Source organism: Orcinus orca, chromosome 6, assembly GCF_937001465.1.
Source record: "Orcinus orca chromosome 6, mOrcOrc1.1, whole genome shotgun sequence".
NCBI classification, from domain to species: domain Eukaryota; kingdom Metazoa; phylum Chordata; class Mammalia; order Artiodactyla; family Delphinidae; genus Orcinus; species Orcinus orca.
In genome coordinates, this window is record NC_064564.1 from 85,522,002 (window position 1) to 85,534,508 (window position 12,507).

At 42.9% G+C, this 12,507-nt stretch overlaps 1 protein-coding gene and 1 non-coding gene across 6 annotated transcripts in view; one reads left to right on the forward strand and one right to left on the reverse strand.

The window, feature by feature from the left end:
* Positions 1 to 12,507, reverse strand: part of ZBTB5 (zinc finger and BTB domain containing 5) — a 26,175-nt gene extending 13,668 nt beyond the window's left edge. For 2 of the 5 annotated variants that reach the window (XR_004484002.2, XM_033431120.2), the window contains exon 1: positions 11,668 to 12,145. Coding sequence is in view for 1 of the 5 variants with exons in the window: in XM_033431120.2 (XP_033287011.2) it covers positions 11,668 to 11,675 (8 nt within the window). In the remaining 4 variants the exon portion in view is untranslated. Of the gene's footprint in view, positions 1 to 10,393; positions 10,890 to 10,919; positions 11,646 to 11,667; positions 12,146 to 12,306 lie in introns of those variants that run through there. The other 3 variants (XM_004271451.3, XM_049710807.1, XM_049710806.1) reach the window with 3 other exon arrangements.
* LOC117201942 (U6 spliceosomal RNA) lies at positions 3,631 to 3,737 on the forward strand. The gene has a single exon (XR_004484086.1). It is a non-coding gene; the product is annotated as a U6 spliceosomal RNA (small nuclear RNA).

Here is a 12,507-nt window from a genome sequence, read left to right on the forward strand (position 1 = left end):
CCACATGCCGCGGAGCAGCTGGGCCCGTGAGCCATGGCCGCTGAGCCTGTGCGTCCGGAGCCTGTGCTCCACAACGGGAGAGGCCACAACAGTGAGAGGCCCGCGTACCGCAAAAAAAAAAAAAAAAAAAAAAAAGAGTTGAAAGTGAGAGTCTTGAGGAAGAGAAATGGGGAGCAGGGAGGCCAGGGCCTAGTATTCATCTTAAAAATCTGTGGAACTAAAAAAAAAAAAAAAAATCTGTGGAACTATTTGATTCCTTAAGTGATGTGTACTTAGCAAACTACATATATATCTTTGGTAAAATTTCTTTTTAAAAATCTAAAAAGAGAGCATGAACAGACCATAATTGGTCCCCACCGCCACGCACACAATTAGAAAGAGCTGCCAAAGAATTACTTCTCCCCTGAAGAGGCACGAGCACCAAGTAGTTTTACAGGAAATATCTATTGAATGCTATGGAAAAGATAATTCCTATATTATTTAAACCATTTTAGGATAGAAAGCTTCCTATAATGCAATTTTAAATATTGATAAATAGCTATTATATCACATGCCAGGCAATGCAATTAAATATTGTAAATATTGGGACTTCTCTGGTGGTCCAGTGGTTAAGTCTCGGTGCTCCCAATGCAGGGGGCATGGGTTTGATCCCTGGTGGGGGAACTAGGATCACGCATGCCACATGGCGCGGCAGGGAAAATAAATAAATAAATAAATATTGACCAATCTTTCTGAATGGACTGGTGAGGATAAGTTATATATAGTGAAGGGCAACCTACTGCTGTCAGTGTACTGACTGACTTTTAAGAGAAGCTATTTAATATACAGCAACAAGGGACTTCCCTGGTGGTCCAGTGGTAAAGAATCCGCCTTACAATGCAGCCGATGAGGGTTCAATCTCTGGTCAGGGAATTAAGATCCCACATGCGTGGGGCAACTAAACCCTCGCGCCACCACTACTGAGCCCGCACACCTCAACGAGAGAGCCTGTGTGCCACTAACTACAGAGCCCACGTGCCCTGGAGCCTGTGCACCACAACTAGAGAGACAAAACCTGCACGCCACAACTAGAGAGAAGCACGCATGCCGCAACAAAAGATCCTACGTGCTGCAACTAAGACCCAACACAGCCAAAAAAAAAAAAAAAAAAAAAAAAATCCAGTAACGCATGCATAACTCAATTAAAGTAAAAATGGAGCCATGAGTTAAATGAAACGAGAAATACAGCTGACTCACTAATGTGATTGTTAATATATGTTCTGGCCATCCCAAAGTGCCACAAGTCAGTATTCCAAGAATGAAATGGAAACAGCAGGGCATTACTGTGATGCCTCAAAGTGATTCCAAAGACTATGAATATGAAAAAGGCTTAGTGTCATACTGTCTTAGGGTCTGCTTGTGGGAAACCCTACCTAAGAGGATTCAAGTACATCTGACTTATCAAGGAAGTGCTCCCAGGAGAAACTGGGAATGGGAAGCAGTAGAGAGAAGCAGCAGCGGCCAAGCAAGGGAGCAATCTGGGGCAAAATCCCAGCTTTAGCCTGGTCCAGCAGGGGAACTCTGGAGTGTAAGTAACTGAGTTTGAGCCGTCTCAAGGCAAGGGAACTGGTCTTTCATAGCCCTTGCGTTAGTCAGTCAACAGCTAAGAACCTCTCCAGGGAGATGGAGCACTTCAAGCTCTCTGGGCCTATGCACAAAGTGAAGCCAGTCACTCAAAGACAGTCCTCAAAGACAGTCCTCAAAAGAGTCACAGACACAAGCCGTTAGAAGCAAAGATTCACTCAAAGTTGCATAACTGGTGCACAGAAGCAGTAAAAAGGACCAAGGGGATCTGGTCAGGGCACAGACAGTATCTGCTATGTATACTTGGTGATACTAAAGAATAAAGTGCTATGTAACCATATGGATAAACAGATGACACTGTCTGTTGTAAAGGATATTTTTGTAAATATACTTAATATGTTTTATCCCCAATCTCCCACTGCTGTCCCCAAACTATTATTAGGTCAATGAGAAATCCCAATTCCTTTCTTTGATTCTAAGAGGCCACTTAGCATTAAGAGGCCCCATTGTAGTAAAAGTTAGTAATCACTGTTTTAACAAGTCATTAACAAAATAATTTACCATAACATAATTTCTTAATTGAGTTTTCTGGGATAACTAAAGAAATTTAATTAATTTGGGTATTAAAATACAGCTAACTGTAGTTATGATGGTCTGTCAGTTAAGGCCTTGTACACAACCAACAGCACTCAACTCTGGTTTACTTCAGTGAAAGCCATCTGAGAGCTCAAAGACTTGGGAGGCTGAAGAACCAGACAGCAGGAGCTTGGAAGGGCTAGGAAGCAAAATCCACAATCACACTGGTACAGTAGGAAGAGTCTCCTTGGGCTACTGCCCCTGCAATAAATGGGCTCCAACAGTTCCCTCAGTTATGGACATCACATGCTCAAGATTCAAAGTTCCAGGGAGAGCTTCTAATATAGCTGAACTTAGGGACCCACCCACCCCTACCTGTGATTGTGCTGGGGAAGAAAGAGGAAGGATCTATTTTTCCTTCTGTGATGGAAGGCTGATTGCTGATTTATCCACCTAACAAGATTATACATGAAGGGGATGGAGATAATTCACAACAAAGAAATCAGAGTGCTATTAGGAAGAGAGAAAGAATGCTGGAGAATTTTTTGGTGATACTATATGATACATTAGGCAACAAAGAAACTGGTCAATATAAGGACAACCCAAGAACTGGCATAGCCTAATTTATATTTCATGTTCTTTATAAAAACTGGTCACTTGAAATAAGTCAACGTGTATAGCAGATTGCATTTTCCAAGTTGGCTAGCCACATGAAGGTCTCCCATACTGCATGTTTTCTTACGGTCTGACATCAACACTCCTCTCATGAAGAGGTGGGCGTCTACGTCGACTCCCCTTGAAGCCAGGCAAGTCTATGACTATGGCAAAAGTTACACTATGTGACTACTTGTGAGCTAGGTCATAAAAAGTGACACCGCTTTCACCTGGTCTTTTTGGCTTCCTCTTAGAACCCAACAACCATTCTGTGAGGAAGCGCAGCTGAAATCTAGTTGACAGTCAACACCTGCCTCCAGACAAGACTTCAAGTTAACTTCAGCCCCACACACAATCTGACTACATAACAGACCCCAAGAGAGAATCAGCTAGCTGAGCCCAGGCAACCCCTAGAACTCTTAGAGATAATAATAAAATGCTTTTTGTGGTTTTAAGCCATTAAGCTTTCGAGTGATTTGTTACATAGCAATAAATAACTGAAACAATGTAAAACTTGTTAACATCACCCCACAAATCAATATTCAAATACTATCTCCAAGGGACACCTTTTTTTTTTCTTTTGGTCTGTCTACTAATGTCCTTGGGGTAAATCACTTTCTACCCATTCTTAGTCCAGCTGGAAAAGATCAGACTGCCTCCAAACCTCTGAGTTCCTGATGATCTTTGGTTCCTCCAAATGATCTAGAGAGGCCTGGCTAATTTCTTAACCACTTCCCTTGATTACAATGATTGTTTCAGAGATGGATATGTGAGCCAAGCCACAGCAATTAGAGTCTGCCCTGGGGACTTTTGCTGATACCATCAACAAAGAATCTCTTGCTCCCTTCTGCACCACAAGTGCTAAAATTTGAACCATAAAGAGAAGATTAGCATGGCCCCTGAGCAAGGATGACAAGCAAATTCATGAAATGTTCCGTATTTCTCACTCACTGGGATCCTTATCAGTGCCAGTGTTACAGGAGAGAAATGATGGATTGACTGTTTCAAAAGAGAGAGCGAGAATAGAATAGAATAGATATTCTCTTCACCCAGATTGCAAGCTGTGAGAGAGATGTAAGTCTAACGCTGATGGTGGCAATTTTTGCCTATCTGAGAATGAAGCCAACAAAGAAGGAAGCAATACCAAAGACAATGTCCTGATGACATCAAGACCATGGGATCCAGCCATGACTGTAGTTAGCATGACCCTAGGACTTTCTATTTCATGAGCCAACAAATTCCCCTTTTACTTTAACCTGGTTCATGCTGGATCTCTGTCACACAGTGAAGTTCAAATCGCAATCTTAAAAAAATCTAAACAACATGGCTATCTTGAAACAGTTTTGGATCTAGAAAGTGTATTTTTAAAATTCAGTTAGTTTGAGAGGTATGAAATGTGTTACTCTCCACTGTGATGGAAGGGAATCATGAATCAAGATCATGGTTATTCAAAACTCACAAGCATCTCTAGCAAACTCAGAGATCCAGTCTAAAAGCTATAAAAGAGTTCATGCTGAGAAGGTAAGTGTTTTACCAAAAGCTGCCTGTTTGAAGCCTTCAAACCAAGGGAAAAAGCTTCAGGTCTCTTTTTCTTTTTTTAATAATTTTAAAAAATTTTTATTTATTTATTTTTGAGTGCGTTGGGTTTTCGTTGCTGCTCGTGGGATTTCTCTAGTTGCAGTGGGTGGGGGCCACTCTTCGTTGCGGGGCGCGGGCTTCTCATTGTGGTGGCTTCTCTTGTTGCAGAGCATGGGCTCTAGGCACACGGGCTTCAGCAGTTGTGGCTCATGGGCTCTAGAGCACAGGCTCAGTAGTTGTGGCACACGGACTTAGTTGCTCTGCGGCATGTGGGATCTTCCTGGACCAGGGCTCGAAGCCGTGTCCCTTGCATTGGCAGGCAGATTCTTAACCACTTAGCCACCAGGGAAGCCCCAGGTCTCTTTAAAAGATTTCAAAATGTGACTATGAGCCTATATGGCAGGAGGATATACAGCAAGTAATCTATCAATTTGTAACTTTGACCCAAAGCAAGTGTACACTACAATATTTTTTATACCGGAACAGAGTTTTAGAAATTTGCAAACTAAATATAATTAAGAAAATATACTTATACCACTGCTTATTACACTAACATGAATAATCAAGAGTTGACTTTTCTCAATAGACTTACTTTCCTAATAGTGCTTTACTTAGACTAATAAAAAAGTTCATTTGTGTTCTAGGGGAACAAGCCAGTTAATAGCACATTTTAAACTGTTTGACTTATATATTGACCTACCCACATGCTTTTCAATAATATACTTAGTTCATAAAGAAATGTACACCCATACTCAAACATCATCTACAACATATCAAGTGATTTGCTGCTGGTCTGCCAGGCAGGACCTGCAAGGCTACACCTGCAAGAAGCATCTTAACATTCTAAGAACTCTTAACGTTCAATATCCCTAATCTAGATAAAACCCTACCAGAAAAATAACTAAACAGAACTTTGCCTCCACTTGTAGAGATGACGTAAGTGAAAATAAATGTAAGAGAACAAAACTAGGCAAGGTCCCAGTCAAGCAGGCTAGGATTTTTGATGGGGTTACAAGTTCTGGAGTCCTAGAACATTCATCCATATTCTGGTCTGATCAACTAAGTGGGACTACGTAGGCACACAGGCGCCCAAGGTTAACCCCAGCTACCACATCTGTCAGCATGACTAATTTTATAGTCTCTCTGGTTCTGCTGTGTCAGGGCAGCTCAGAAATTGGACAGATTAAGTGTATTAAAAAGGAAATCAGGACTTCCCTGGTGGTCCAGCGGTAAAGAATCTGCCTTACAATGCAGGTAACGTGGGTTTGATTCCTGGTCAGGGAACTAAGATCCCACATGCTGCGGGGCAACTAAGCCCACGAGCCACAACTACTGAGCTCGAGCACCTCAACTAGAGAGCCCACATGACCTGGAACCTGCGCACCAGAACTACAGAGCCCACGGTGCCCTGGAGCCTGCACGCCACAACTAGAGAAAGAAAACCTGCACGCCACAACTAGAGAGAAGCCCACGTGCCACAACAAAAGATCCTGCGTGCCGCAACTAAGACCCGACACAGCCAAAAATAAATAAAATAAATAAATAATAAATCTTAAAAAAAAAAAAGGAAATCCATCAATGACTAAAAGTGAGCATGACTGGGGATGTCAAGCTAATGCCAGAAGCCCTTACCATCTCACCCTACCCTCCAGCTCTCCCACTTTACCAGCTTGTTTTCCAGTTCAAAATTCCTAGGGCTGGACTTCCCTGGTGTTGCAGTGGTTAAGAATCCTCCTGCCAATGCAGGGGACACAGGTTTGAGCCCTGGTCCAGGAAGATCCCATATGCCGTGGAGCAACTAAGCCTGTGTGCCACAGCTACTGAGCCTGTGCTCTAGAGCCCACGACCCACAACTGCTGAGCCCGTGTGCCACAACTACTGAAGCCCGTGCGCCTAGAGCCCATGCTCCACAACAAGAGAAGCCACAGCAATGAGAAGCCTGCTTGCCGCAACTAGAGGAAGCCCGTGCACAGCAACAAAGACCCAACACAGCCAAAAATAAATACATAAATTTCTTTAAAAAAATTCCTAGGGATTAGCTGACCTAAAACTTCATAATTCAGCTTGAATAAGAAAAGTTATTAGTGACCTACTTATATTCTAGTGCAAAGTCAAAATGCTTCTACTAAAACTTCTTGTTGACTCCAGGGACTATAATTTCTCTCTCTCTTCAAAAGTGCCTGATATAAAACTCCGTAAATTATCTTGAATGAATTTTGTATTTAGGTGAAATGTAACACCATATTACCCAACAGTCATTTTTCTGAGAGTCACAACTATCCCTACAATCAGCCAAAAGCCAGAAAGAAAAAGTCTCAGAATATCCAAAATAAAGGTCAAAGCCTATGTATGAAAGATTTCCTCACAGGGAAGTACCTCAAGCCCTCACATAGTCTTTTTTTAATAATTATTTTTTAATTAATTAATTAAGCTGCAAAAAGAGACAGCTGATGCACTAAGGGAGAAAAGGGGCCCAGCAGCACGTACTGGGGCTATTAGCCCTAAATTTTTACATATATAGAAAGCGCATGTATGTGGAATCTCTTTTTTTGTTTTGTTTCGGTTTCGGGTGGTGGTTGTTTTTTGTTTGTTTTTGGCCGCACTGCGTGGCTTGCAGGATCTTAGTTTCCCAACCAGGGACTGAACGTGGGCCCTCGGCAGTGAAAGCATGGAGTCCTAAAAACTGGATCGCCAGGGAATTCCCTGCAATCTCATTCTTTAAAAATATAGGATAAATGGGACTTCAGCGTCAAGGCAGCCTTTGATTTATACATATACTGTGCTACTCAAGTTTGCAAAATAAATCACTTAGCATTTTCTCAGCAATATCACCTTCCAAGACCACTCACAAAGTATGCCTTTAACCTGTTACTATGTTAGCAAACAGGTCAAAGCACCTGTGCAGTGTAAGTAACACTGCACCACACTTACCACTATACTTCGATTAGTTGGATGAAAGGGTTGAATGCCTACTAAGAGCGAGGTCCTGTAGGTATTTTACATATATTCTCTCTTATGGATGATGATCAAGCAGTGACTGTCTTCCCCATGCCTAGGGCCAACATCACCCAACTAGTACACCAAGTGAAGGATAAGAGATATGATCCTAGGTCCATCCACAAAACTTCACTTTGCAGTAATGGGAGTAGCCCCCAGGAAGACATGGGCCCAGTGGTTGATGACAGGATATTCAGAGGAGAGACAGTAAGCAATTACTAGTGTGAGCAAAGGCTAGGAATAAGGATCAGGCAATTGGAGGGAGTGAGGGGATGAAGCTGAAAAGCAGGGTCAGGGTCAAGGATTGGAACTGAGTGAAAAGACAGGTGTGTAAAATAACAGCTAAGGGAGTGAAAATTAGAGCAAGGATTCTGAAAAAGCTGGCAGGAGGGGCTTTTCGTCTCTTTTCTTCCTCAAATCCTCCCTTATTACCAATGCTACACGCCACCGCCACCACCACCACAGCCCACACTGCCAAGCCTTCACCAGTGATAACAGACCCCAGTTTAGAAGGTCAGCAGGATGCAAGATAAGCTTTGCCTTCTCCTCCCACTGCTCCTTACCACTGGCTCCTCCCAACCCTGCCTTCCATGAGGCTGGTGCCAAACAAGAATCAGGGAGCAGAGCCTTGGGGAGAAGAGGGGCTGGGTGACAGAATGCATTCCTGGTGGCAGGATCACCTGTAATAAGGGGAAGATCTTGGTCTGCCCAAACCTGTCAGGGAGGTGGTCAGCCAAGGTGGTGGCCCACCGGCAGAATGCTGTCTGATAGATGGGCATGCTCAAGACAGTCAGTTACATGAGAGTCTGACAGCATTGCACTTCAACTTCAAAATAATTTATGACAGGGGCTTCCCTGGTGGTGCAGTGGTTGAGAGTCCGCCTGCCGATGCAGGGGACACGGGTTCGTGCCCCGGGCCGGGAAGATCCCACGTGCCGCGGAGCGGCTAGGCCCGTGAGCCATGGCCGCTGAGCCTGCGCGTCCGGAGCCTGTGCTCCGCAATGGGAGAGGCCACAACAGTGAGAGGCCCGCGTACCGCAAAAAAAAAAAAAAAAAATAATTTATGACAAACTTCACTGCTTTATCCTATTTAGAACTTTACACTTGCACTGTAACTGTTCTAGAAATTTCCCTGTCTCGGGTACTACATTTTCCTAAAACTTAAAATGACTAGCCAGCCAGCTGATTGTCCAGATAAAAGAACATCTGTAGCCACTTAACGCTCTAAACAGCATACAAACTTCACAAAGGTACCCAAAAATCTATAGAAACCATCCATCAATGGCTTCTTTTAGCTGTTTATATATTTGAGACTATATTTTAACATCTGTTTTAAAAGTCTAAATATATTTTCCCTCTATTATTTAGAAAATGCTGCCTGACACACATCCCAGTTGCCTCCACCACACACAAACTTTTCAGCAATTTTTAAAAATAGCTTTTATTGCCTTGCACCCCTGACAGATCAAGATACGTATTTCTTAAGGAAAAAAACTAAACTTCTATCAAGAAGAAAGCCATGCTGAAGCATTGGAGACACAATTATTGATGATGCCTTTCCAGGAGAGAAGATGAAAAATGGATTTAATTCATTTCTTATACCTAGTTTACCTTCAAAGTAGTATATTCCTTCACTTCTGAGTAATTTATCAAATCAATAGTGACTGATACTTCACCTGCTAAGTGACTGATACTTCACCTGCTAAGTTGCTTTTGACATTCTACTCAAAATAAAATACAGTGTATGTTACTACATGTGTTTAGATTTTTGTACCATCTGTACATTCCTCTCAAAACTGAATCCCAGAACAGTGGGTTTTCTTCTCCCTGTCCTCCTTCCTCAAATCCTCTCTGTAGACTAAAACAGAAGGACTTGTATTTCAAAGACCTTTAAAATTGAAGGTCTTATATTTTTAGAGGAAGACAGCTGAGTATATTTTAAATTATAACTAATTTAGATGTACTGAAAAATCAATTACACCAAGTTAACAATATCATGTATGGAAGAAAGGGGGGAACAATTCACCCTAATCATTTTAAACTTAAGCTGGAAATAAAGCATTTGTAAACTGTTATCAAGTATACAAAGTAACAAAACACCAAGTACAGTTTCCAAAAAGCAGACCCAGCAGTCAATCATCCTTTAAAATTTGTCAAAGAAACAAAACAGTTCGTTAATTCCCCTCTGAATAAGGAAAAAATATTACTTCCAATAGGATTCCTTTCAATAGCAAACTTTCTTCAGAGTGCAGATTTGGAAAATTAATTGCTTACAATTAAAAACGAATTAGTTGGATACAAAAGTCTTTTAATTGCACCAAGTTTCATTAAATCTAAGATGCCAGTGATTATCAAGTGCAACATTATCTCATGTAACATTGGGGGGGGGGAAAACAATGCCAGTTAAGCTATGGTATAATGCTTACTTATGGCATCCTGTCCTCAAGATTAAAATGTGAACAAAATGTGGTTTAGAATCAAGGAAATACTGGAACCTTAAACATATCATTCAAGTATGTTAGAATATCACAAGGAAAATTATGTACAGATAAAATAATCTTAGATACTAAGACAGTAATCTATCTATATTACAATAAAATGTCAGTACTCCAACACAATTCCTAATCTGAGCTGTCAGAAAGATAAATCAAAGCTTTTAGTAAATAGATGTATAATTAATCAAATGAAAAGCACCTCCCAAAATTGGAATCTGGAGATTAAAAGCCACTACTCAGTAATGACAATGATGAAAACAACTGTAAGAACAATAGTTCACTCAGAAACAGCTGGTCTTTTAGCATGAGTTCACCTCATACTTAGACAAAAGGTGCCGTGTGGTGTTACATTCCATCCCACCTGCTACACTAACAAAATTTGGCTCTACTAGACAACATCCATATTTGAGAAATGTTAAGTACAGTCAAAGAGAACTCATATGCTTAAAACTGACAAACAGGAAAAGTATTCGTTTACAACAAATTTATATTAAAAAAATAAAAGTTGAAGACTAACATGGAATCAATACCTTGGGTTTTTCTTTTCCCTTTCCAAGGAGAAACTGAGGCAGATTCAAGATTCTGTCAGCACTACAGCAAACTTTGTCATTTCTCACTGTACACAAGCTATTTTTAAGTCTTACCCACGCTAAAGAACTCCAATTCAACATAATTCATGCTAAATACTTTAAATACTAAACATTTACATGCATTTTGTATCCAACTGATTTTTTTTTTAATAACTTCAACTACTTGTGATAGCCTTACGACAAAGTCTCTTTTGAGAGCACTGACCCCTAAGCTTAGGAAAACACCCCACTCTAAGATGCTTTTCTTCCAAATCTTCTCTCTTTCAGAATTTTGCTAGACACCTCAAATAGGAAGAATACAGCTTGCCAGTATCCCCAGCTAACTATACCATGCTTTGACACAACTTTTAGGAGAGAAAAAGCAAATCAAGAAAACATGCTGACTTCAGGACTCTTTAAAAAGTCCTGGTTCATTTACTTAGCAAAACGCAAGAGCCCGAACAGGTCCTCAACGAGTTAGTCTTACCTGGCAGGTCACCAACCTGACAGTGGTGGTGAGGCCAGTCTTCCCAAATTTTCTGGGATTTCCAGAGGGGACTAAAGTAATAGTAGGAGGCCTTCCCTTGGTTTAGGGGCTTTTCTCTAAAATTCTCTCTCCTCTCCCCACCTGGTCTTTTTCCCCCGCCGCTAATCTTTTAGCTTATCAACCTCACCACCAAAATCACAACACTGAATGCACTTTCTCCAGAAAACGGTGAGGCACCTAGCCCACCTTTTTTAAATTATCTAAGGCACAACAGCCCCTACAAGGATAAAAAATCATCAGTGATGTCTAAGGCACAGCATTCTCTTCAACCTCTAAAGAAAGATCCTAATGTATGTAATATCTTCTACCTACTACAACTGAAAAGTGTATGAACATATTTCGGAAGTATTTCTGCTTCAGTTCTTGAAGGTGAAGGGTTTCTTACTTCAATTCATTAAAATTAACCAGAACCCAACCATACTACTTAGTACTCAAGATTTCACTGCGCCTTTACCTAAAATTTTTCCTCCAAACTAAATATTTAGGATTTGTGTCCTATTCAGAAATTAGCTTCCACAGTACCCTCCACGATGCCAGAATGCACACTGACTTAATAACAAACGACCTTTTTTGGAAGAGAAGAAAAACTAACCTTCGACCCCCCTTAACTCACTGCCTAAGGTTAGTATTTAAGTATAAATCTGCATGTCCTCCAAACAAGGGGAGGAGGGCAGAAGGCTGTTCTTACCACTGCATCCCCCACAGCTCCTAGCACGAAGCCTGGAAGCAGAGGCCATTCAATAATAGCCTATAAACACTGTAGTCCTCTGGTAAGTTGGGGCATTCCAAAACACTGGCTCCACCCCTCCAAGGGTCAGCCTCCGGTTCCCCATTCCAGACCGCCTCGGCCTTGCTCTGGTGTAAATGAAACCTCGTCGCTCAAACAGACCCAGGATGGGGGCGAGAGAGCCACCCGTACCCCATCCCGCAGATCCTCTATTCACCCCGCCAGGCTGTTGGTCCCAAGCCTTCCCCACCCGATCCCAGTAACCAACGTCGCAGGCCCGCAGATCCGACGGGGCAAGAGCCCCGCCCCACCGGCTGGACCTACAGCCTGGCGTCAGGACACGGGGGACGCCTGCGCAGAAGAACACGCCTTCCACCCGCCTGGCCCCTCCGTTCCGAGGGTAACAATACCACCTCAGAAAGACTGACAAGGTAGGCGGGGGTGGGGGGATGGAGGGGAACCGGTACGCGTCTGCGCGCGCCCCGACGCCTGGACTAGACCCTGCTCGCGCCGCCCATCCAGCTCCCCCAGAGCCCAACTGTCTCCACGTGAGCGCGCCCGCGCGCGCCACCACGGCTCGCGCTGACAGGGTTGCCTCACCTGAGCCGGACTCCGCCCCTCTTCTCGCTGGAGGAGGCGGTGACCCTTCTCCGATCGGACCCGACAGTGTCGGAGGAGGCGGGAACGTCCAGGCTGGCGCCCCAGTGATGGGATTTCCTCCCCCTTCCGCCCACCCCGCCTCTCGTCCTCCGGCTGCTTCAGCCCGTTCGCCGCCGCACTCTGAGAATACCACGGCAGCGG